The sequence below is a fragment of the Daphnia pulicaria genome, chromosome 5 (assembly GCF_021234035.1).
Source record: "Daphnia pulicaria isolate SC F1-1A chromosome 5, SC_F0-13Bv2, whole genome shotgun sequence".
Lineage (NCBI taxonomy): Eukaryota > Metazoa > Arthropoda > Branchiopoda > Diplostraca > Daphniidae > Daphnia > Daphnia pulicaria.
Window position 1 is genome coordinate 2781034 of NC_060917.1, and position 25227 is coordinate 2806260.

General features: G+C 42.2%; 3 protein-coding genes and 1 long non-coding RNA gene across 4 annotated transcripts; 2 read left to right on the forward strand and 2 right to left on the reverse strand.

Annotated features, from left to right (window-relative positions):
* Positions 1–1177: 1177 nt before the first annotated feature.
* Positions 1178–7122, reverse strand: LOC124340778 (serine/threonine-protein phosphatase 6 regulatory ankyrin repeat subunit B-like). Its single transcript, XM_046793412.1, has 2 exons — positions 1738–7122; positions 1178–1235 (listed from the first exon to the last, which is right to left on the reverse strand). Exons 1-2 carry the CDS (start codon positions 7101–7103, stop codon positions 1187–1189), a joined length of 5415 nt encoding a protein of 1804 aa, XP_046649368.1. The 5' UTR covers positions 7104–7122; the 3' UTR covers positions 1178–1186.
* Positions 7123–7948: 826 nt separating this feature from the next.
* Positions 7949–10784, reverse strand: LOC124340705 (CARD- and ANK-domain containing inflammasome adapter protein-like). Its single transcript, XM_046793311.1, has 2 exons — positions 8166–10784; positions 7949–8050 (listed from the first exon to the last, which is right to left on the reverse strand). The coding sequence occupies exons 1-2, from the start codon at positions 10782–10784 to the stop codon at positions 7949–7951; spliced, it is 2721 nt and encodes a 906-aa protein (XP_046649267.1).
* A 1993-nt stretch (positions 10785–12777) lies between these two features.
* Positions 12778–13233, forward strand: LOC124341529. Its single transcript, XR_006918422.1, has 3 exons — positions 12778–12938; positions 13000–13111; positions 13173–13233. It is a non-coding gene; the product is annotated as an uncharacterized LOC124341529 (long non-coding RNA).
* A 238-nt stretch (positions 13234–13471) lies between these two features.
* Positions 13472–16313, forward strand: LOC124341288. Its single transcript, XM_046794326.1, has 7 exons — positions 13472–13973; positions 14036–14139; positions 14224–14522; positions 14588–14883; positions 15179–15269; positions 15332–16027; positions 16100–16313. Exons 1-6 carry the CDS (start codon positions 13645–13647, stop codon positions 15365–15367), a joined length of 1155 nt encoding a protein of 384 aa, XP_046650282.1. The 5' UTR covers positions 13472–13644; the 3' UTR covers positions 15368–16027; positions 16100–16313.
* Positions 16314–25227: the final 8914 nt, after the last annotated feature.

Below are 25227 nucleotides of genomic sequence, written 5' to 3' on the forward strand. Positions count from 1 at the left end.
TCCAGGAAGGTCATTGGCATCACTTGGCCTTTGTCTGGAGACGGGTCGTCTTGAAGGGTTATTCCCAGTTTTCCCTTCACATCAACGGCCAGTTGTTGTGTACACGGGCAAAGCGAGTCACCAGTCATTTGTTTGGTTCAGTCTGATTTCTCTCGTTCATTTAATTTCAGGTGCAGATGCATTACATGAACCCGGGCCGAGGAGCCGCCCACTCGACGAGGGCTTCGTCCGTTTTCGGCTATGGCACGGCGGCCCCAGTCGTGGCTCGTCTGGCGTCAAGGGCCGACTCATCTTGTCGAGGACGCGCTTATTAATCTGCCTCGACGCGTCCGTCAGTGCAACGGGCAAGCCGAGTACGAAATTTATTTTATTTGCTCTTTAATTATATTTTGTTTGCCCTTTAATTATATTTTATTTGACCCACAGTAGTTTGATAGGGGCCCTGCATTTTGGTTTGCCGTGGCCGCCCACAGAGCGCCGGTAATTGTGCGGAGGAATTGTGCGTCAGCAAGAAGCTGGCCGTCGAGGAGGGAGCCTTGACCACTTGCAACCTGGGCGACAACATCCAACATCAGCTCTGCTTCAATAGGTTGAAGCCAAACATCGCTAATTTAATTGCTGTAGTTCATTGTACAATTTACCAGAGGGCCTTCAGATGCAGTCTTGATTTCTTGTCAAACTATGGCGCGATGAGTTGATCATGCAGTTTTCCAGGTACGTATGTGAGTCGGAGCTGTTCCAAGGAAGGCAAACAACACAGTTAATGTTTCTGGAACATTTAAGAGTTTATCCGAAATTAGGCCAAAACCCGCATTTCAACTAATTAGAAAATGTTATTTTTGCTGGGTGTGGGTACGATTCATTGGGGTTTTCTTATGAGGGTAACGTAGGCCACACAAGACTTAATCTATAAGGGTATAAAGGATAGGCTATTTATTTTTAAATTCTATCTAGCTTAAGCAATTTATTTCATTTTATTAATGAAGTTGTCACATTTGAAAAGGGGGAAAAATAATCAGAATTTATTTAACACCAGTGTAGTTTGTAAGAGTTTATTCTTAATCAGAAAATATTTTGCATTTCATATCGTTCGACACCAAAGTTCTTCAAGACTTTCAATTGTACATTTCATTAATAACAACGAAAGACGATGCAATTCAGAAAATATCCTTCCGGCGTCCTCCGCTCACCTCCGCTCACCTCCGCTCATCTCCGGATTATGGGCGGTGCTCCTGCTGTTGGACACGAAAGAAAAGAAAAATCTGAGATGGATCCTCACACACACCGTAACTGCCTTTGTTCAGGTCAGTTTCTTAGCCTATTAAAGTAGTATACACACACTAGGAAATGATCTAAGATGTATTAACGCTACTGGCGCGTCACAAGTTCAATGACAATTATCTATGAACTCGTCGACAATTGGAGAATTATCTACGAATTATCTTTTACAATTATTACTTTAACTTTACTCTTTTACAATTTTTACAATTATCTATGAACTCATAGATAATTGTTGATACCTCGACTGGTTTAAAGAAGAACAGTGGTATACAGAGAGGTAAGCCAATACCGATGCAAATGTAACGTTTTAGCACAGTCGCCTGGAGTGACGATTCTAAAAAAGTCGTTTTATTGTTATTTTTTTTTTACTGTTGCTACACAGCCACCATCAGTTTGCAAGGTTTTCTTATTAGGAGTTGGGAGAAACTAGAATGTAAACAGAATATCAATTCTTACCATTCCTTTTGGTCATATTCGGTCAGACGAGCGATAATCTTCTCACCTAGTCCGTGTTTGTTGGCCCGAGCACAATCGAGAGGAGTCCGTCCTTGTTTGTCGACACAATTCACGTCCACCGCTTCTGTATTGAGGAGTAGTTCGATGAGATCCATCGATTCTGCATTCCTTGCGGCCATGTGAAGAGGGGTGACTCTGTTCTTGTCAGCGATGCCGGGATTGGCTCCCAGTTTAATCAGACGTCGAGCGTTGATTGTAACAGGGTCGGGTCTCTTAATTGCGTAATGGAGAGGTGTTCTTCCATCGTTGTCACCTCCGTTGATGTCGAATTCTCCCGTTTCCAAAATGACGTCGATGACATCGGTCGTCTTTGCATTAGCTGCCGCCAGATGAAGTGCGTTCGATCCGTTTTCTCCCCACGTCATCGCGCTAATATCTTGTCCACTTTCAATCAAGAAACGAATCGTCTTTATGTCCGAATCTTCTTTGATGCGACCTGGTGGTACCAATGCAGTAATGTTCTCCGGTTCGTGGTTGTTTCCTTCTGCCTTCCCGGCCATTTTTTCCCTCAACAAATTGGTAATGGCTTCGCCGAGCCCGTGAAAATTGTTTCTTGCGCAGTGTAGTGCATTTTGTCCTCTATTGTTCAAATAGTTGACATTTACGTCTTTGTGATTAAGGAGTAGTTCGATAATGTCCATGTCCCTTGCATAATTGGCCGCCACATGGAGTGGAGTGAGTCCATTTTCTTCGGCAGCGTTGGGGTTGGCTCCATTCGATAAGAGGAAGCGAGTGGCAGTCACGTTATGTTCTGCAACTGCCATATGGAGGGCAGTCAATCCAGATTTGCTGCTGTCGTTTACATCTAATTTTCCGTTTGCCAGAAGTGAATCAAGAATATCGGTATTCGTAATGCCTGTCGCTGCCACGTGAAGTGCAGTGATGCCATGGTTGTCGCGTATAGTGGGATCAGCTCCTTTTCCCATCAAATAACCAACAATAACATTTCTGTTGGCATTTATTTCCCGAATGAAATCCATGTCGGTCTCGTTATTTGCCGTAATGTGATGGATTGAAGTCCTTGCATCATTCTTAGTGTCAAAAATGTTGGGGTCCGTTCTCCTTTGAACCCATGCAATGATTGCATGGCTCGTCCCATTGATTGCGTAATGGAGAGGTGTCCTTCCACTGTTGTCGCCTCCGTTGATGTCGAATTTCCGTGTTTCAAGAACGACGTCGATGAGATCGGTCGTCTCTGCGTAATATGATGCCAAGTGAAGTGCATTCATTCCTTCTTCCCAAGTCGCAGTGCTGATATCATATCCATTTTCTATCAAGTTACGAGTCGTTTCCACGTTCGAATTTTTGATTGCGTTAAATACCAATGCTACAATGTTTTCCGATTTGTTTTCTATTCCTGCCTCGTCCACGGCGTCTTTTTCTTTCAACAGATTGACAATTCTTTCACCGAGCCCGCTCTCGTTGATCGTTGCGTAATCTAGCGCCTTGCGTCCAATGTTGTCCGAGTAGTTGACATTTGTGTCCTCATGATTGAGGAGTAACTCAACGATGTCAATGTCTTTGGCAAACTTGGCCGCCAAATGAAGTGGAGTGACTCCATTTTGAAGAGCAGCGTTGGGGTTAGCTCCTTTCGATAAGAGAATGCGAGCGGCTGTCACGTTGGATGCTAGGGCGGCCGAATGTAGGGCAGTTAAACCATCACAATCACATTGATTTACATTGACATTTTCATATGCTGAGACTAGACGATCGAGAATATCCAAGTCTCTATTCAACGCTGCTGCCACATGAACTGGAGTTATTCCTCCTTTTTCACCAATGTTGGGATCGGCTCCCTTTTCAATCAGGTGAGGAACAATAATTGCACGATCAGATCCCTCGACTGCGTAGTGGAGAGGTGTTTTTCCATCGTTGTCGACTCCGTTGATGTCGAATTTCCCAGTTTCGAGAACGACGTCGATGACATCCGTCGTCTTTGCATGACGTGATGCCAAGTGAAGTGCATTCATTCCTTCTTCTCCCCAGATCACAGCGCTAATAATATCTAATCCTTGTGCTGTTGTTAACAAGTTGCGAATCGTTTCGACCTCCGAATCGGTGATGGCGTTCCTTAGAGCCAATGCTGCCTTCTCTACTTTCTCCGGCTTGTTTTCTACTTCTGTTTCCACTGCGCCTTTTTCTTTCAACAATTCTGAAATTTTGTCACTCTGTCCGTTCGTGTTTTTTCTTGCGTGATCTAGCGCATTTCTTCCCCAGTTGTCCAAGCAGTTGACATCGACGTCGGGATGATTCACGAGTAACTCGACGACTTGCATGTCTTTAGCAAAAATGGCAGCCACATGGAGTGGAGTAGCTCCGTTTTTGTCAGTGACGTTGGGGTCGGCTCCGTTTGATAAGAGGAGGCGAGCGGCAGTCACGTTGGATGCATAAGTAGCCAGGTGGAGGGCAGTCAATCCAAATTTGTTTCTTTCGTCCATCTCAAATGTATTGCCATCAGTTGCCAGGCTGAGTAAAATGAGAATCTCGGAATCTTTATTGAATGCCGCTGCCATATGAAATGGAGTGAAGCCGTCGTTGTCGCTAATGGTGGGATCGGCTCCTTGTTCCAGTAAGTGGCGAACATTCTCTACGCTGTTGGCGTCTACGGCAAAACGAAGAGCAGTGTGTCCATTTTCGTCGCGACTGTTGACATCGAATATTCCGGTTGCCAGAATGACGTCGAGTAGTTCCGTTTTGGTCACGTATTTTGATGCCGCATGAAGGGCATTCCTTCCTCCTCCCCAAGTCGCTTTGCTGAGCTCTGCTCCCATTTCTATCAGGTGGCGAACCTTTCCCACGTCCGAATTTGCCATTGCGTTATCTAGACGAATTAGAAACATTTTCTCGATTTTGTCCTCGATTTTCACTTTGTCGTCGTTGAAGAAGTCTACGTAATCCACACTTTGACCTTCTTTTTCCCGACTCCCCAGCATCCTCTCCCTGTGAGAGAGGTAAAAGTGTTGCACGTCTTCACGATCCGGCTGGTCACCGTCCCAGATTATGAGCGATCCGTTCAAGATGTTTCTTTCTTCCGCCGAGGCACGTTTCTCTCTCAAAAGATTAACAATTCTTTCGCCGTGGCCGTTCTCGTTGAATGTTGCGCAATGCATTAGCGCGTTTAGTTCACTATTGTCCAAGCAGTTGACAGCATCCACGTCTTTGTGATTGACGAGTAATTCGACAATGTCCATGTCTTTGGCGAACATAGCAGCAAAATGAAGTGGAGTGGATCCATTTTGATTTCGAGTGTTGGGATTGGCTCCGTTTGATAAGAGGAAGCGAGCACAAGTCACGTTGGATGTCGCCGTTGCGAAATGAAGGGCAGTCATTCCAGATTCGTCACTTGCGTCAATGTCGACATTTCGATTTGCCACAAGTAGTAAATCGAAAATGTCAGAATCTGAAATGTATGCCGCCGCTATGTGAAGTGGAGTGAGGCCGTCGTTGTCGCGTGCCGTTGGATCGGCTCCATTTTCCAGCAAGTAGCGAGCAATGTCCACGTTTGCGGCTTTGCATGTCAAGTGAAGAGCAGTTTCCCCGTTTTGATCGCGGTCATTGATATTGTAGTTTCTTTCTTTCAGGATTTCCTCCACTTCTTGTAAAGTCTTTGCTCCTGCTATCCAACATCCATACAGTTGGGCAAAGTTCATTGTTGAAGGATCGGCAGCGTCTTCGTCTTCCTTTGCGAATCGGCGAGTCACAGCTCCTGTTGCCTCGTCCAATTCTTCAAACACCTTGTAAAAGTTGCCAGTCCTATTTTCAGGTTCGTCTTCTGTAGCTATGCCTTTTTCCGCCAGCCGAGCAACTATTTTCGCCTGCAGTCCGTGCTTGTTAGTCTTGGCGCCAAAGAAAAGTATTTGGTTGTTGTTGTACTGGCCGATCTCTTCATCTTTTATGTTCAGCAATAATAAGTCGATGATGTTCATGTCCTTTGCACCGAGTGCAGCATAGTGAAGTGGAGTAATACCACCTTTGTCTGGATTATTGGGATCGGCGCCCTTTTGGATCAAATGCTCGGCCGTGATTTCATTGGATTCGAAGGCGGCGTAATGAAGGGCCGTCATTCCTTTTTCATTGGCATCGTCCACACCGCCGCCCATGCCTTTGACTTTTTGAGCTTCCAGGAGGAGATCGATGATAGGGTTACCGTTTCTGTTCCTGGCTGCCACATGAAGAGGAGACAGACCGTCTACGTCTAATATGTTGGGATGGGCTCCTTTGTTTATCAAGTGTTTGACGGCAATGACGTTGGATGAATCAGCGGCAGCATGAAGAGCCGTGTCTCCGTTTTCGTCTACATCGTCAAGCTTGACCTTGGGGTGAGCTAGAATCAAATCGATGATCTCCGTTTTCGTAGTGAACAAGGCCGCCATTTGTAGTGCACTTCCTCCGTATTGGCCGCGCGTTGTGGGATCGGCATTTTGGTTTTGTAGAAGATATTCTACCACTTTGGTTTTTGACATGGCAATCGCAAAGTGGAGCGGAGTAATTCCGCTGTGAAGGGCATCGATGACGTATTTCCCACTCTTTATTACCTTGTCGAGAAGATCGGTATTTTCATAATTGATAAGACTCAATAGCGGATGGGATTCTATCGTCAAGATTTTTAATAAATCCAACATTTTGACGTTGCGGTCGTTTTCGGGAGGAAAGTATTCGAAATACCCCTTGTATTCGTATTCTTCTTCAGTTATTCGTTTGCTGACGAAAGTGACAAAGGACTGACAGTTGGATTTCCTAATGTGGTACTCTTCCGGAATCATCTGATTGACCCAAAGCATTGCAAAAAGATCGTCAATCCTACCTTTTCCCGCCAACTTTTCGACAATGGGTTTCACTTTTCTTCGCGTTTCTCCATAACACTGGTTCTTGACGTCATCTTTGTTACGGGATCGTTGCAAGACGATGTAGTCCCGGTTTTTTTCGAGGGACCACCAGTAGACTCCATCTGTTTCACTTGTCGTTTTGAAGAGGATGAAAACGTGAAAGGCTCCTTTGAAATCTTTCATCATGTCTATGCTGCTTTGGTGGGCTTCGAACTCGGTGATTTTCGACTCTTTTTTTATGTCTTTTAAAACGTTCAGCATGTCGGGTAATACAGCTTGAACCTCTTTGCATTGTTCCGTAGTTTCTTCGTTGAGTAAGAATCGAAAGAGCGCAGGTTCCGTTATTTCGTAATCCGTATCAGGGTTGTTATCAGCATCGGGCACGAAGAGCAATTTTTGCTGCGACTCGCCACCAAAATATCCACCGAAATATTGCCCCATACCTGGAATGCTTTTAATGAAGTTTTCCACGTTCTCCATGATTAGTTCAACTTTTTGACGTTCACTTATTTGTCTAACACGTTGCAATGTGACCGAATGTGACACCAAGGACAACAGCACAAGTGGCCATCGAGACCTACAGTTTTTTATTCCAGCACTCCTGTATGGGGTGAGTATAGTTTGTACCGAAGCGGCTGTTGCGCATTGGTACCACATCGCTAGGATGCCAACCGTGACGCACGGCAGGCTGACTGATTTGTAGTGTACCTAAACCGAAAGTCGGGTGATGGGTTCGTTTATTATGACTTATTTGAGTGGAAGAGATACGACTTTTGGTCGCCAACGCCCAATCAGTTTCCAGTTCAAGATAAAGAAAGTGACGGACGGTCTGAAGCAAGTTCGTGGTGTTCTGACGTTTTCTACAGGAGTTTTGGCTAATATTTTATTGGACTAGGGAATTGTTCCTTACTTCCTTAGTGAAGTTAACCAGCAAGTTATTATGGCATTCATGGTGGTATGGTATGGTATAGGGTTGGCATTCACCACATTTCTATTTGGAGGCTGGCCACGATTATCTGTAGGTAAGCAACACATCGATTCATATCTAAGGTCTATTTGATTGAAATGCCGAGTCCATTTATACTGTACTTCATATTTATAATATTGTATTTCATTAATTGGTTGAGTGATAACAGAATTTGTTTGGCTTTTCCAGTTACCGAAGCAGCAACCAACTGAATGGCTAAATGATGTGTTGCATTGAATCAAGTAATCAACCTAACATCTTAACATTTAATTGCAGGAGGTGAATTGCGCTGCTGGGACGGACTGACGGTACAGGCTTGACATCAAAATCATATTTTTACTCTAAACGTTCTGCATTATTAATCCGTGGTGAATCCTGACCGTCCAGCGCTGCTCGACGCTTCCTGGGGAATTTCACCTTGGACTCGTAGGGCACCACACCCGCAAGGGTTGCCAATAACCTTCCAGGGATGGACCGGAAAATAAAAAAAAGTAAATTAGATAAATGATGCAATCATTTGAATAGGAATGCTAATCTGCTGTGCTCTGCACCCCTGAACTTGTGTTTCCTATTACCTCCGTGGCGTTTTTCAAAGGATTAGAAATTTCTTCACTTTGCTCAGACTGGATATGTTGATGATGTGCTCCGCTGTTGTCCAAGGAGTTGACATTGACGACATTTTCCTGACTCGGGGGTAGCTCGATAATGTCCAAGTCTTCTGCGTTGTTCCTTTCGTCAATCTCAGATTTTTTTTCGTTTGCCAGAAGTAAGTCGAGAATAGCCGAGTCTTGACTGACTGCCGCTGCTGCCACTTGAAACGGAGTGTTGCCTTTTTTGTCGCATATGGTGCGGTCGGCTCCGTTTTCCAGCAAGTAGCCAACATTATTCTCTCTCTTGCCTCTTACTGCATAATGAAGAGCAGTTTGGCCATCATTGTCGAGACGATTGATGACGACTTCTTTTTTTTCCAGGATCAGGCCGAGAACGTCAGTTGTGTCTGCACAATAGGCCGCCACATGGATTGGAGTGGTTCCATTTTGGTCAGCAACATTTGGATTAGCTCCTTTTGATAACAGGAAGCGAACGGTAGTCACGTCGGATGTTGCCATTGCCAAATGAAGAAGAGTGTATCCAGATTTGCCACCGTCATTGATGTCGACTTTGTCGTTTGCCAGAAGTAAGTCGAGAATATCGACATTATCCTCAGGTTGTATCGTAGCCACTTGAAACGGAGTGAGGCCATTGTTGTTGCGTCTGGTGGTATCGGCTCCTTTTTCCAGCAAACATCTAACAGCATTCACGTTGTTGGCTCTTATTGCGCAAAAAAGTGGAGTTTCCCCATTTTCATCGCGGTTGTTGGTTCCGATTTCTTCTTGTTTCAGGATTTCATCAATTTCCTGTGAATTCTTGGCGTTGGCTATTCGGAGGCGAACCAGTAGTGTAAAAGAAAAGAAAAATGTTTCGACTTTCTTGATGGTTTTACGTAAAAGATTGGCGGGAATCTCGATGACACGGCGGAGTACCTCAAGTATTTTGTCAGCCCAACTTTGAGGTTTTTGTATCCTGTCGATTGCCTTTAACCGAGCAGCAATTTCCGCTCCTAGTAAGTGCTGGTTTTGGTAGGCACGATACAAAAGTTTGTCATCGTTTCTGTACTCGTACAACATGTCTTCATCTTTTATGTTTCGTAATAGTAAGTCTATGTTTTTCATATTCTTTGCACCGACTACAGCATAGTGAAGTGGAGGATCTCCATTCTTGTCTCGAGAATGGAGGTATGCGCCCTTGTTGATCAAATGTTGGGCAATGATTTCATTGGATGAGGCGGCGGCGCAATGAAGAGCAGTTGCTCCATTTTGAGCTTTGTCATCGTCAACGTGGTTTTGTTTTTGAGCTTGAAGGATTAAATCGATGATCTCTGTTTCGCTTCCGTGCAAAGCTGCTACATGAAGAGGAGACCAACCTTTTTTGTTGAAAATGTTGGGATTGGCACCTTTTTCTAATAATTTTCCAACAGCGATGGTGTGGGATCGATAAGCGGCCCGATGGAGAGCCGATTCTCCATCTCCGTCTACGTCGTCAACGTTGACTTTGGGATGAGCCAGGAGTAAATCAATGATCTCTGTTTCCAATGTGTACGTTACTGCCGCGTGAAGTGCATTCCCCCCCGATTGACTGTCGCGAGTTGTCGGGTCGGCATTGATTGGATCTTTTAGAAGATGTTTCACCATGTTGGTTTTTGAATACATAATGGCAAACTGGAGCGGAGTGATTCCCCCGTGGAGGGCGTTGATGTCATAGTTGCCACTCTTCATCACTTTATCAATGACATTGGTATTTTTTAAATAAACGAGAATGAATAAAGTGGGCCAGTCAGTTACACCCGTTAATAAATTGATCACTTGCAAGTGAAGTACGTTAGAGTTGCGTTCACATTTAAGAGGAGAGTAGGCGCGATTCCAACGCTCGTATTCGTATCCTATTTCAGTAATGCGTTTGCTGACGAAATAGACCAAGGACTCGCAGTTGGAATCTTCGATGTTGTAGTGTTCTTCAATGACTTGATGTGTCAAAAGCATTCCAAACAGATCCTTGATTGAACCTTTTCCGACCAAATTTTCAATAATTTGTTCGCCTGGTTTTCGCTCTTCGCCGTACAACTTGTTTTTGACGTCGTCTTTGTTGCGGGATCTTTGCAAGACGATGTAGTCCAGGTTCTTCTCTAATGACCACCAAAAGTCTCCCTCGTCTGCTTCACTTGTCGTTTTGAAGATGAGGAAAACGTGAAATGCCTTGATCACATCTGTCGCTTTCTTCATGCTGCTTTGGTGGATTTCGACCTGAGTAATTTTCGACTCTGTGTTGATGTCTTTTAAATAGTCCAGTGTTTCAGCTTCATCGAGTTGTGTCCTTGGTCCTTCATGGAGTGAGAGTAGTAGCCCAATTTCTGTTACTTCGTGTTCCTCTTCAGGTTTTGAACCAGCATCAGGCACAAAGAGTAACTTTTGCTCGTACACGCTACCCAAGAAACCATTTTCCCTACACTTCTCCACAAGCAAGTTGGCTAACACATAACTAAACAGTATAATAGCAAGCAGAAGAGCGACTAATTTGCTGATTGACAACCCAAAATAATATTCTGCAAAGTCCTCCAATTGTTCGTGTGATACACTGATGTTTTCAAAAGAATCCATCTTTGTTTTTGTTGCTCTACATAGCCTTATGCTTAGCAATAAAAACAGTAAGGATCAAACTATGGTTCTCAATTCGAATACACACATTTTGCAGTTTTCTTTTTTATAAACAAGCATTACTTTGTTGTCGGAATAAGAACAAGGGAACAAGCATGATGAAATCAGTCAAATGTTTATTTTGACTTCTGCTATCATGGTTGCAATTATTCTTAATTCTTTCAAACTGTTACGTAAAAATTCGAAGAGATTAGAAGTTGAATGGATTGTGAATTTTACTTTGAATATTTCTTATTAATTGAATCCTGGTCAAATTTTAGAAAACAAGCAAATAAATAAAATGTATTTAAAAATTTAAAGAAATTTGACATGCATTCCTACCCCCTCCCCCCTCCAAAACAAAGAAACAACAAATGGCTGTGTCACGTTTGTCAGTGACATAATTTGTCTATTCACTGACTGACACTAACTCAGTGTCAGTGATACCTCGTCAATTGGCGTTTAGGTAACCTTTGAATTATTACAAAACTTCGATTCAGTTTTTTCATTGATGTGATATGTAGTTATTTTCTTCCACATTGGTCAGCAATACTTGGTGGCCGAGTCTGATCTCTTGTGACAGTGTTGATAAAAGACTAGCCAGCCTATTCCAGCCGCTGGAGCTGTTTCCTGTTTTTCCGGCGCCCCATGCACGGCCGTCAGCAGTTGCAGGAATCAGGGGGGACTTCCTCGAATGAGATATTGGAGAAAACAGACGTCACCAGAGATGAATTCATCTTGAAGGCTGTCTCCAGATTGTTCAGTCGCAGTGTGGATGTGGTGAGCAAGTTGCACTCTGGCTGGCTGGGCCTGTAGACTCGACTCTACGAGAGATTCACCCATCGTCTGTGGTAGTGTGATTTTGCCCTGGTCCTTTCACTACGATTCCAGCAGTCACCAACATTTGGCAGAATGTCTTAACCACAGAGGTTAGAAGGTGGATCTCACCTGAGCCCAGTCTGGTCAGTTCAACCCCAGACCTGCAGTCAGTAGTTTGATTCTAGTTTCATGTCGGTTTATTTCAGCCAGAATTGTTTTAGAAGCCCACGCCCCACAGTCTAGCAAACTGTCTTCCGTTTCCCGTTCCGTCTTTGCAATCGACGGCCCAACAGCAACCGCAGGATTGGCAGAACCTAATGCGACTGGAAGAAAGGGCCTGAGGATGGTGCTGGAGGACGGCCTCCTCATTTTCGGTAAACTCTTTGTTTCCCTCCTTCAATTGCTGGCCGGGAATTTAAATTTTTAAATTGAATGAAACAGGAAAGGGACATTCGTACGTGGTGGACAGATTCACTCAGACTCAATTTCCCGTCTGGGACTTTCGGGCAGATCGTTCCAACGTACACGACGCTTACCTACGGCAGCAGCAACAGCAGCAAGTTCTCCCTGCTGGACTACGAGGACATTGGCGAGGTGCACAAGCACCGCTACCTCTGCCAGCTCATCGCCCTGGAGATCTTCTCCGCGTGATCTTGTCTCGTTTGACTTTCATCCGCCAGTTGACGGGCGACAAGCGCTGCCTGCTCAGGCACTTGGCTCCACCTCTGGTCCATCAACGGCGACCCGCTAGCCAGCGTCACCACACCATGTTGGTAGCCCTAATGTTTTTCAAACTTGATCATTTTTTCAATTCAGTTGCTGGAAGCTTAAACGGTTTGTGCCATCTTCCAAGACTATGCCCAACTGTGCAGCGAACTGAGCGACAAAGTGGTCCAGCATTTCGTTCACTACATCGAGACTCACGGCCGTCACGTGGAATATCTCCACTTTCTGCAGACTGCACTTCATCGATCGTGAAGCGGAAGGAGGTGAAGGAAAGGCTGGACGCCACTGACAGCAGCGGAGCTCTCAAGTAAAACCAAAAGAAATTTAATTTCCTTAAAGCTTTTGACTTTATCTGGTCTTTTTTCAGGTACCTCATTTCGCAGTTGAGCGTCCGCTTTGATCGGACAATTATTGAGGGCCTGCAAGAAATTGTCGTCTTGTTAAGGCTCAACTGCATCCTTTGATTCAAGCCGAGTCTTCCGTTATCGTCGATGTCCTTTACCGACCGGAATACCTTTTCCAGCCTGGCACGGAAGCACGGAAAAAGTGTGACAATGGTGGATTCATTCGCAGGTAAATTTGACTTGTATTTATGTTAACCCTTGATCTAACTTTGAATTTATTTTGATTGAAGGTTGATTAAACACACTGAATGATTGCTGGAGGACAAGGAGGAAAAACTTTGCATCCAAGTTCTCAACACCTTACGTCAGATGATGAATTTCGATGTTCACAATGGCGAAAAGGTAATTATTTTATTATGATTTGAAAGCAATAAAATTACCTTAATGAATCAATTATTATCAGGGAGACGCATTGAGGAAGAATCTTTTAGTTCGCTACTTTGCCAAACCAACCTCGCATAGTTTAAAAAAAACCGAGCTCAATGGCGGAAGCGGAATCTCTACCGCTGGAATTCATTCAACATTATCTGCTGGTGGTACTGGTGGTGGTGGAGGCGGTGTGGGACAATCGTAATCGCTGACAACCCACGGACCTGGAGGGCGTCTCCTGTCGCGAGGTGAAATGTGTTTGCACGAGGTGCAAGTGTACCTGGACCGAGAAGGCGCCTCTGATTTGGTGGCCGAATTGGTCATGAAGTCGTCGTTATCGCCAAACGTTTTCATGGAAGCGGTCCAGTTGGGCATCGCCCTTCTTGAAGGCGGCAACCATCCAGTGGAATCTCTACACGAAATTGCAGTCGGCCGAGACGAGCGCCATCTTCTTCAAGGTGTTCCACGACCAAGTCAGAGAGTCGCAAGCGGAAATCCGGTCCACCATGTCGGTCAACACGACCGAAACGGCATCGGCGGGTAACAACAAGCTCCAGGACCATTCCCATGAAATGAAGGATCATTTCCCGTACAATCGTGAAGCAGGAGGGACAGCCGGGAGCAGCAACAGCGGCCCGATCCTTGAAAGCGATCTCCAGTTCAACAGCAGCGGGCGAATGGTCCTGGGATCACGAGCTTATTCGCCCGTTCAGTGCCACCGATTCGCCAATTATTTGTTTGGCCGTTTGCGTCGAATTGGACTCCAACATCACCGCGATGAACCGAGACTCAGACGCTATTTTGTTGCCGGAAGAGACACCAGATATCCCATCCGGTAAAATTCTATTGAAATTAGCTGTGGCTTCAATTTATTCAATTTTGTTTGGGTTTTTACAGAAGATTGAGTCTTTATCAGAGTGGTCCTAGTTCGCCCCCAGTCAATCCGGTTGAACAAATTGACCCGCAGCCGGGAACTTCTCGTGATTATTCCATGGAAATTGGTGGGTGTTGTAAACGTTATAACCTATTAGAACTTGAAAATTTAATTCTAATTTCTTGTTTTGTTTCTTTTAAATTTTGTTAAGATTTGGCATTCAATGAAGTGATGCCGAGTTTGGATCGTGGATCGAGTCATTCGGTCGGCTGGAGAAGATCTCGGTTCTCTCGGATGACTCGTCGCAACAACTCACACATCTCGCCCAGGAGCAACTCCCTACTTCACGCCCGTCATTTGGGAATCCAGCGAAGAAAACCTTCACTGCTCAACCGCATTTTCCACGGGCGTACCCTTCAAAACATCATGAGATCCCTGTCGACTCACCATTCGACATCGGAAGCCACTGCTCCAGTCAATCTGGAAACTGGACAACGTTCCGGCGATCAGGTAACATTTTCTGATTATTATGAAATTGTCCTGGATTAATTTGTTATTTTTGCCATTTTTTCCAGTCACTTCGTCCTTTGATGGAGCGTCTAGAGTCGCATTTCCGACTTCAGCGTCAGACAATCGGCATATTGGCCCAGCTGAACGAAGCCGCTGTAGCCAACGGCATTGGCACAACTACCGATGGTTCCACGGCCGCTGGAGAAAGTTTGATCGACGGCGGTGGTGCGTCCACGGCCAGTTTTAGTGATAGCAGCGTATCATCCCGTGGCGGGCCGTGGGCCTCTAATGTCCTGCACAGCATCCGCCATTGGCGAGCTAGAAGAGATGCCTTTGAAAGAGCTCGTTCTTTCGAGTCCAGGTAAATTTGGTTTCGTTGTATGACTTCCTGACAAGTTAAATATTTTCACTTTTATTCGAAACAGATTATCCTCGGGTGGCAGCTTGGATAGTTTTCAACCGCCCAGGCGGATGGATAGCTTAGCCTAAACATTGGATTTCCGCCACGTTATCGCCCATTTCGCCTTGTAGAAGATGAAGTCAGTTCCGATACAGACATTGGTAAAATTCGTCTCTGTTGGGACGAACATTTATAATTTTATCATAAATTTGACTGTTAATCTTCATGTTTTTAATTTACTGGCCCACTCTCTCAGATGTGACTGCCGAGTCCGCCGCAACGGCAGCGAATCGTTGGCGACAGTCGAGTCCCATTCGTTCACCCCGGGGTGTAGAGCAGCGAATGAGGTAAACTAATGTTAATGACTCATTGGGACAGCAGTTTTTAACCTGCCAATTATATTTGACAGGCTTTTGTGGAGAGAGTATTTGTCTCAGGTAGTTAATGTGCAGCTAAACAATATGAGTGACGGCGGCGGAAGCAGCAACGCTCCCAGCTCTTAACAGCCAGGAGCGCCGGATAGCGGAGGCGATAACAACGACCAAAAACGAACTCATTATCGTCTCTGGCTTTCGACCATGGTGGAAAGTCTCACCAGTTTCTTTTCCCAACACGGAATCAATTCATCTGATTCGGTCGATGCGACTCCAGCTCCTACTCCGCAACCACCAACAGCAACGACGACAACATCGGTAGCCGGAAGCAGTCAGGCTAGACAATTTCCAGGAATTCCACCCAGACCTGGAACTTCGGCCGTTCCCCAGTCATTCCCTTACGTTTCCCGTTTCTCGGCATGTCGTGGGAGGAGGCGCTGGAGCTGCCGGAATTGCTTTCGGGGGAGCCGAACAAGGACCAGGGCAGCAGCGCTGGACTCTCCGCCGGAATGCGGAATCACAAGTGTCACTCAGCGCACATCTGACGTACCGCATCCAGGCCTGGAATTTCTGCGCCAAAGACGGATGCATTCCCGACATCCGCGATCCTTACGCCAACATTGTCGTTCCCGAAAGTAAAATCCACAATGACGCCAGTGTCGATGTGTCAGCTGACGGCCGGTTCCTCGTTACGCTCGTCCCTTGCACTTCACTCACTGGAGCTCTCATTAGTACTAACAAAACAGAATTTTAATTTGTTATTATTGAATTGAATTGATTATATTTTTTGTATTTTTTACCAGGTCTGCTTAGTTTAGAACCGTCTCGGTTGGGCTTGTGCCTTGCACAAGTCAATGTCGACCAGTTTGTCGTGTCCGTCAGCATTTCACCAACTTGTCGCCATCTTCTGCTGGGCTTGGCAAGTTCCCGCGCCCTCTCTGTGGCCAGTCGTGATCATGCTCTTCCAACACTCTGGGCCCAGGTGTATCAGATTCCTACCAAAGCCTTTCAAGCTCAAAGAAACAATCCGTCAACTACGGCTGCTAATGCTGCAACTGCTGCTGGCCAAAATAGTGTCGGCAGACCAAATGCATCCGCTGTTAGAAAAGAAGCAGAGCATTCCCCCGCCACAAGGCAGTTTGCTCCACGTACGTGATTTAAGTCAAACGACTGACGTTGGATTGACAAGTCTCAATTGCATTCGCTGGATTCCTACTGCTGGGCAGGGATTTGTATTGGGAACCAATAAAGGTCATCTCAAGGTGATTGATTGAGATTCTGTTGGGATTTTTATTCGTTTTTTTTTCTTTATTTTTTCATGTGTAGAAGCTATGAAAATTGAAAATACATTTCCCAGACGCGTTTCTAAAATGTTTTATTTTTTCCGAAACTTTAAAAATCTGTTTTTAATAACCCGGCAACGTTGATTTATTTTCCCTTCCCTTTCAAATCCCATCTTCGTTCTTCAATCTTCACACGTTTACGTTGTTATTAATTTATTTCCTAGCCAAAACTCGTTGAAGAAAAGTCGATAAACGAAATGAATTCGGTAGAAATCTCTGGTTTTATCCCCAAACTTGGTCTAGTCGTAGTAGGAAATTAGGAATTGTGTTGGTAGAATGCACTCGGCAAGGCTTGAATTACCTGCAGCGAAAAAATTCAAAGCCAGTGATTAGACAAGTGATATTCTTTCCTGATAAACAAATTGCCTGTAAAGACTTTTTCGATTCAGTCGAAAGCTGTTCTAGGATTCGCTGCGATTTCAGCCACACAACAACTGGCTTCAGGTTGGACATATATGAGTTTTTGGTGTGTCGGTCTGTGAATGTAAAAGACAACCTTTATTTTATCACTTTTTGCAATGCAGGCAACTACTTTCCCACATAAAGTCAGCAAGGAAATCTATCGACATTGCTGTTTATTGCATCTCTTGTTTTGAGATTGCAGATGTTGTGTTGCAATGTCACAAAGTTGGAGTCAGAGTCAGAGTGATTACAGACCAGAGCATGGAGATAGCTTTCGGATCCCAGAATAACCGTTTTATGAAAGATGGTAAAGGACTTTATACAAATTTTAGGAAGCATGCTTATTTTCCACTTATCAAACAGGGATCAGGGTACATACCAACAAACCCCCATTTCTAAGGGTGTTACTAAACTATGGAATTGGAACTTCCAAAATGGAAGTATAAAATCTGGAAATCGACAGAAAACTATGGAATCCGCTAGGTGGCGTTAGGTGTCTCAAACACTGGAAGTAGGAGCCTAAAGTATGGAAGTAGACGAAAAATATGGAATTCCAAAATTGAACACAGAATTTTAAAAAAATGGAACACGAATTAAATTCTTGAATTTTTATAGTTTATTATTATTCAACACAACATCATGAATTTATATATGTTAAGAAAGATCAAGCAAATAAAGAAAAATACGATTGCATATAAATAAAAGTTATGGCGGCGACCGTAGAACTCTAAAGACAGAAGAACTCGACCGAAAATAGAACCCAAATATTTTAAATAATTTAAAAAAAAAATCTTTTTATGCGACAGTAGAACTCCGACGACAGTTGAAACCCAAAGACATATAAGAAATTATTTTAAAATTATTTTAAATACCTGACAATAGAACTCCACTGCCCGACAGTATAACTCCACTACGAGACAATAGAATTCCAATAAATTCTTTAATTATTTTCGAAGGATAATTATTAAAGTTCTATTATCGGACATGAACAAAACTTAAAAAATTATTGGAGTTCTATTATCGCGTAGTGGAGTTTTGCTGTTGGGCACTGGAGTTCTGTTGTCGGATATTTTTAATAATATTTAAAAAAGGAGTTCTACTGTCGTTCTACTGTCGCATACAAAGAAATTTTTAAAAATTAATCAAAATATTGGGGTTCTACTGTCGGTGGAATTCTTCTGTCTTTGGAATTCTTCTGTCAGCCTCCCACATCGTTTCACACGTCAACGTATTTGGGGGTACCCTTTACACAGGACGATTATTAGTGAATAATGTGCCTTTGTTGCTGGACCAGATGGGCCCAGCTGTATGCAAAGTTTCGTCGCAAATGTGCGCCGAACAGTTAGTTAGTCTCGTTCGACTCTCCGACTAGTTCGTAGAGCTCTTCCTAATTTCTGATTAGCTAGTTACTTATCGACTCCTTTCATTTTTCTCCGTTCTTCTTCAGTTAACCCAGTTAAGTGCCGATTACGAGTTATCTTTCCCATTTCTATTTCTCTACCTCCGTGTCTGTTTTGTGTGCGCATTTGCGCTTGCTGTGTCGTGTGTGTACGCGCGTCTGCCACCGTGCGATTATCATCCGTGTGCTCTTTTGTGCCGGGTTCGCACTCTACTTCCTTTTCCTTTCCGTGTCATCAGCTTCCGTCAATATCGGTATGTCCCGCGTTTAACTCTTGTCTCGTTTATGTACTCTTAGCTTAGAAATCCAGAATACTTTTAGCAATTGTGGGTAGCCCCAAGCCTCATTTATTCGCTTGTGTTAATTGTACGACCCGATCTCCGCGAGATGGAGTGGTCGTTACACAAGTGATGCATTAAAAGACCTTACGGTATTTTCTGAAATCCCACAATATTTCTCATTAAGCGGTATTTTACAGATACAAATCAAATTTATGTTCAGTTGCAAGTCTAGAGGCCACCCATTCGAAAATTGTGCGTACTGATTCCCCCTCTCTAAAGCATGGTTTTTCTCTCTGGGGACTAAGTCACTAACCTTCTTAACTCACCCAATTTCAAAGGTGCGATTTAAAAAATGAATTTTTCAAAATAAAAATATATAGATTCCTTAGTTTATTCAGCTTTCCTTATATTTTACAAAAAAGTTGTAGGACAAGCAAAAAAAAATCTAAAAAAATAGAACAATATGTGGGTTGGGCAGTATTGGTGGCACTTTTGTAAATAAATATGAATATGAAATGTATATGCCATCTAGTGCCACACAAAAAAAAAAAATGTGAATTTTTAGAATTTTTAGTTGAATTCCATTAATTTTTGGAAGTTCCTTTCCATATTTTAGACGGCAGAAATTTTGCTAAAATCTGGAAAGTCGGCCCTTGAATTCCATAGTTTTCGATCGAATTCCATATTTTATACTTCCATTTTGGAAGTTCCAATTCCATACTTTAGTAACACCCCATTTCTAATGCACCACAAGTTTTTTATTATTGACGATGAGCTGCTTTGCTCTGGGTCCTTCAACTGGACTTCACAAGCTGTCACTGGTAACAACGAATCTGTCATAATCACTAATGATCCCTGGACTGTTGAACCTTTTTGTGCTGAATTTCAAAAATTGTGGCAAGAAACTAAGCCTGGAAATTAACTCTTGTATTTATAGCTAATGCAATAGATTTTCTGTTTATTCTAATCTTCACCTTTATTAGGGGGACTTCTTCTTTACCTCTTAAAGGGACCTTGAATTTTTGTTTGCCAAAATTTCACTTATAGCACTTGCGATTCCGATACCTGCTCAGAGACAGTAGAACTCCAATAAATTCTTTAATTATTTTCATGATCAACAATAGGGCTTATTCACATCGCAAAAATCCGACTTCCAGAAATCTGGCAACGCATGCGTTTTGTAGTTTTTTCCGTTTACATGGCAAAGGCCATAAGAAATCTAAGTGGCTTCAATAAAAATAATCTAGTGTTTTTAATTCGGAATATTTCTTCAAAAGAATTTCACAGTGCTCTAGGTAAGATATTGGTTGTTAATTTGATGTATAATTTACTAGGACTTAAAAATTGTTTAGGGCTAAAAATTTAAATGTAAAACTTTGTTTTGGTTTCTTTGAGGGAAGAACGGGGAGAAGAGAGAGAATGGGACGAATGGGGGAGAAGAGGAACGTGGGTCCCCTTTTTTTCGTACGCCCTCCTCCCTCCCATTCATTTTCCCATATTTCATTTTTACATGGGGTTCTGATCATTCTGATAAAGAATATACCCTAGATTGCATGTTTCTGAGCAGTAGAAGGGGTTTTTCTAAGTATTGAAATCAGCGCCATCTAGTGACAAGTTTTGGAACTAAATTTTATTATGATCGCATCGTGCTCAGCGTGAAATTCGGATCAAGAATATGTATGTTTCAGATGGTTCTGAGCAGTAGAAGTGCCTTTTTCTAAGTATTGAAATCAGCGCCATCTAGTGACAAGTTTTGGAACTGAATTTTATTATTATCGCATCGTGCTCAGCGTGAAATTCGGATCAAGAATATGTATGTTTCAGATGGTTCTGAGCAGTAGAAGTGCCTTTTTCTAAGTATTGAAATCAGCGCCATCTAGTGACAAGTTTTGGAACTAAATATTATTTTGATCGCATCGTGCTCAGCGTGAAATTCTGATCAAGAATATGTTTGTTTCAATAGGTTCTGAGCAGTAGAAGTGCCTTTTTCTAAGTGTTGAAATCAGCGCCACCTGTTGAAAAGTTTTGGAACTAAATTTTATTTTGATCGCATCGTGTTCAGCGTGAAATTCTGATCAAGAATATGTATGTTTCATATGGTTCTGAGCAGTAGAAGTGCCTTTTTCTAAGTATTGAAATCAGCGCCATCTAGTGACAAGTTTTGGAACTAAATTTTATTATGATCGCATCGTGCTCAGCGGGAAATTCTGATCAAGAATATGTTTGTTTCAAATGGTTCTGAGCAGTAGAAGTGCCATTTTCTAAATGCTGAAATCAGCGCCATCTAGTGACAAGTTTTGGAACTAAATTTTATTTTGATCGCATCGTATTCAGCGTGAAATTCTGATCAAGAATTTACCCTAGATTGCATGTTTCTGAGCAGTAGAAGGGGTTTTTCTAAGTATTGAAATCAGCGCCATCTAGTGACAAGTTTTGGAACTAAATTTTATTATGATCGCATCGTGCTCAGCGTGAAATTCTGATCAAGAATATGTATGTTTCAGATGGTTCTGAGCAGTAGAAGTGCCTTTTTCTAAGTATTGAAATCAGCGCCATCTAGTGACAAGTTTTGGAACTGAATTTTATTATTATCGCATCGTGCTCAGCGTGAAATTCTGATCAAGAATATGTTTGTTTTAATAGGTTCTGAGCAGTAGAAGTGCCTTTTTCTAAGTGTTGAAATCAGCGCCATCTAGTGACAAGTTTTGGAACTAAATTTTATTATGATCGCATCGTGCTCAGCGGGAAATTCTGATCAAGAATATGTTTGTTTCAAATGGTTCTGAGCAGTAGAAGTGCCATTTTCTAAATGCTGAAATCAGCGCCATCTAGTGACAAGTTTTGGAACTAAATTTTATTTTGATCGCATCGTATTCAGCGTGAAATTCTGATCAAGAATTTACCCTAGATTGCATGTTTCTAAGCAGTAGAAGGGGTTTTTCTAAGTATTGAAATCAGCGCCATCTAGTGACAAGTTTTGGAACTAAATTTTATTTTGATCGCATCGTGTTCAGCGTGAAATTCTGATCAAGTATATGTTTGTTTCAAATGGTTCTGAGCAGTAGAAGTGCCTTTTTCTAAGTATTGAAATCAGCGCCATCTAGTGACAAGTTTTGGAACTAAATTTTATTTTGATCGCATCGTATTCAGCGTGAAATTCTCATCAAGAATTTACCCTAGATTGCATGTTTCTGAGCAGTAGAAGTGCCTTTTTCTAAGTATTGAAATCAGCGCCATCTAGTGACAAGTTTTGGAACTGAATTTTATTATTATCGCATCGTGCTCAGCGTGAAATTCGGATCAAGAATATGTATGTTTCAGATGGTTCTGAGCAGTAGAAGTGCCTTTTTCTAAGTATTGAAATCAGCGCCATCTAGTGACAAGTTTTGGAACTAAATATTATTTTGATCGCATCGTGCTCAGCGTGAAATTCTGATCAAGAATATGTTTGTTTCAAATGGTTCTGAGCAGTAGAAGTGCCTTTTTCTAAGTGTTGAAATCAGCGCCACCTGTTGAAAAGTTTTGGAACTAAATTTTATTTTGATCGCATCGTGTTCAGCGTGAAATTCTGATCAAGAATATGTATGTTTCATATGGTTCTGAGCAGTAGAAGTGCCTTTTTCTAAGTATTGAAATCATTGCCATCTAGTGACAAGTTTTGGAACTAAATTTTATTATGATCGCATCGTGCTCAGCGGGAAATTCTGATCAAGAATATGTTTGTTTCAAATGGTTCTGAGCAGTAGAAGTGCCATTTTCTAAATGCTGAAATCAGCGCCATCTAGTGACAAGTTTTGGAACTAAATTTTATTTTGATCGCATCGTATTCAGCGTGAAATTCTGATCAAGAATTTACCCTAGATTGCATGTTTCTGAGCAGTAGAAGGGGTTTTTCTAAGTATTGAAATCAGCGCCATCTAGTGACAAGTTTTGGAACTAAATTTTATTATGATCGCATCGTGCTCAGCGTGAAATTCTGATCAAGAATATGTATGTTTCAGATGGTTCTGAGCAGTAGAAGTGCCTTTTTCTAAGTATTGAAATCAGCGCCATCTAGTGACAAGTTTTGGAACTGAATTTTATTATTATCGCATCGTGCTCAGCGTGAAATTCTGATCAAGAATATGTTTGTTTTAATAGGTTCTAAGCAGTAGAAGGGGTTTTTCTAAGTATTGAAATCAGCGCCATCTAGTGACAAGTTTTGGAACTAAATTTTATTTTGATCGCATCGTGTTCAGCGTGAAATTCTGATCAAGTATATGTTTGTTTCAAATGGTTCTGAGCAGTAGAAGTGCCTTTTTCTAAGTATTGAAATCAGCGCCATCTAGTGACAAGTTTTGGAACTAAATTTTATTTTGATCGCATCGTATTCAGCGTGAAATTCTCATCAAGAATTTACCCTAGATTGCATGTTTCTGAGCAGTAGAAGTGCCTTTTTCTAAGTATTGAAATCAGCGCCATCTAGTGACAAGTTTTGGAACTGAATTTTATTATTATCGCATCGTGCTCAGCGTGAAATTCGGATCAAGAATATGTATGTTTCAGATGGTTCTGAGCAGTAGAAGTGCCTTTTTCTAAGTATTGAAATCAGCGCCATCTAGTGACAAGTTTTGGAACTAAATATTATTTTGATCGCATCGTGCTCAGCGTGAAATTCTGATCAAGAATATGTTTGTTTCAAATGGTTCTGAGCAGTAGAAGTGCCTTTTTCTAAGTGTTGAAATCAGCGCCACCTGTTGAAAAGTTTTGGAACTAAATTTTATTTTGATCGCATCGTGTTCAGCGTGAAATTCTGATCAAGAATATGTATGTTTCATATGGTTCTGAGCAGTAGAAGTGCCTTTTTCTAAGTATTGAAATCATTGCCATCTAGTGACAAGTTTTGGAACTAAATTTTATTATGATCGCATCGTGCTCAGCGGGAAATTCTGATCAAGAATATGTTTGTTTCAAATGGTTCTGAGCAGTAGAAGTGCCATTTTCTAAATGCTGAAATCAGCGCCATCTAGTGACAAGTTTTGGAACTAAATTTTATTATGATCGCATCGTGCTCAGCGTGAAATTCTGATCAAGAATATGTATGTTTCAGATGGTTCTGAGCAGTAGAAGTGCCTTTTTCTAAGTATTGAAATCAGCGCCATCTAGTGACAAGTTTTGGAACTGAATTTTATTATTATCGCATCGTGCTCAGCGTGAAATTCTGATCAAGAATATGTTTGTTTTAATAGGTTCTAAGCAGTAGAAGGGGTTTTTCTAAGTATTGAAATCAGCGCCATCTAGTGACAAGTTTTGGAACTAAATTTTATTTTGATCGCATCGTGTTCAGCGTGAAATTCTGATCAAGTATATGTTTGTTTCAAATGGTTCTGAGCAGTAGAAGTGCCTTTTTCTAAGTATTGAAATCAGCGCCATCTAGTGACAAGTTTTGGAACTAAATTTTATTTTGATCGCATCGTATTCAGCGTGAAATTCTCATCAAGAATTTACCCTAGATTGCATGTTTCTGAGCAGTAGAAGTGCCTTTTTCTAAGTATTGAAATCAGCGCCATCTAGTGACAAGTTTTGGAACTGAATTTTATTATTATCGCATCGTGCTCAGCGTGAAATTCGGATCAAGAATATGTATGTTTCAGATGGTTCTGAGCAGTAGAAGTGCCTTTTTCTAAGTATTGAAATCAGCGCCATCTAGTGACAAGTTTTGGAACTAAATATTATTTTGATCGCATCGTGCTCAGCGTGAAATTCTGATCAAGAATATGTTTGTTTCAAATGGTTCTGAGCAGTAGAAGTGCCTTTTTCTAAGTGTTGAAATCAGCGCCACCTGTTGAAAAGTTTTGGAACTAAATTTTATTTTGATCGCATCGTGTTCAGCGTGAAATTCTGATCAAGAATATGTATGTTTCATATGGTTCTGAGCAGTAGAAGTGCCTTTTTCTAAGTATTGAAATCATTGCCATCTAGTGACAAGTTTTGGAACTAAATTTTATTATGATCGCATCGTGCTCAGCGGGAAATTCTGATCAAGAATATGTTTGTTTCAAATGGTTCTGAGCAGTAGAAGTGCCTTTTTCTAAGTGTTGAAATCAGCGCCACCTGTTGAAAAGTTTTGGAACTAAATTTTATTTTGATCGCATCGTGTTTTGCGTGAAATTCTGATCAAGAATATGTATGTTTCATATGGTTCTGAGCAGTAGAAGTGCCTTTTTCTAAGTATTGAAATCATTGCCATCTAGTGACAAGTTTTGGAACTAAATTTTATTATGATCGCATCGTGCTCAGCGGGAAATTCTGATCAAGAATATGTTTGTTTCAAATGGTTCTGAGCAGTAGAAGTGCCATTTTCTAAATGCTGAAATCAGCGCCATCTAGTGACAAGTTTTGGAACTAAATTTTATTTTGATCGCATCGTATTCAGCGTGAAATTCTGATCAAGAATTTACCCTAGATTGCATGTTTCTGAGCAGTAGAAGGGGTTTTTCTAAGTATTGAAATCAGCGCCATCTAGT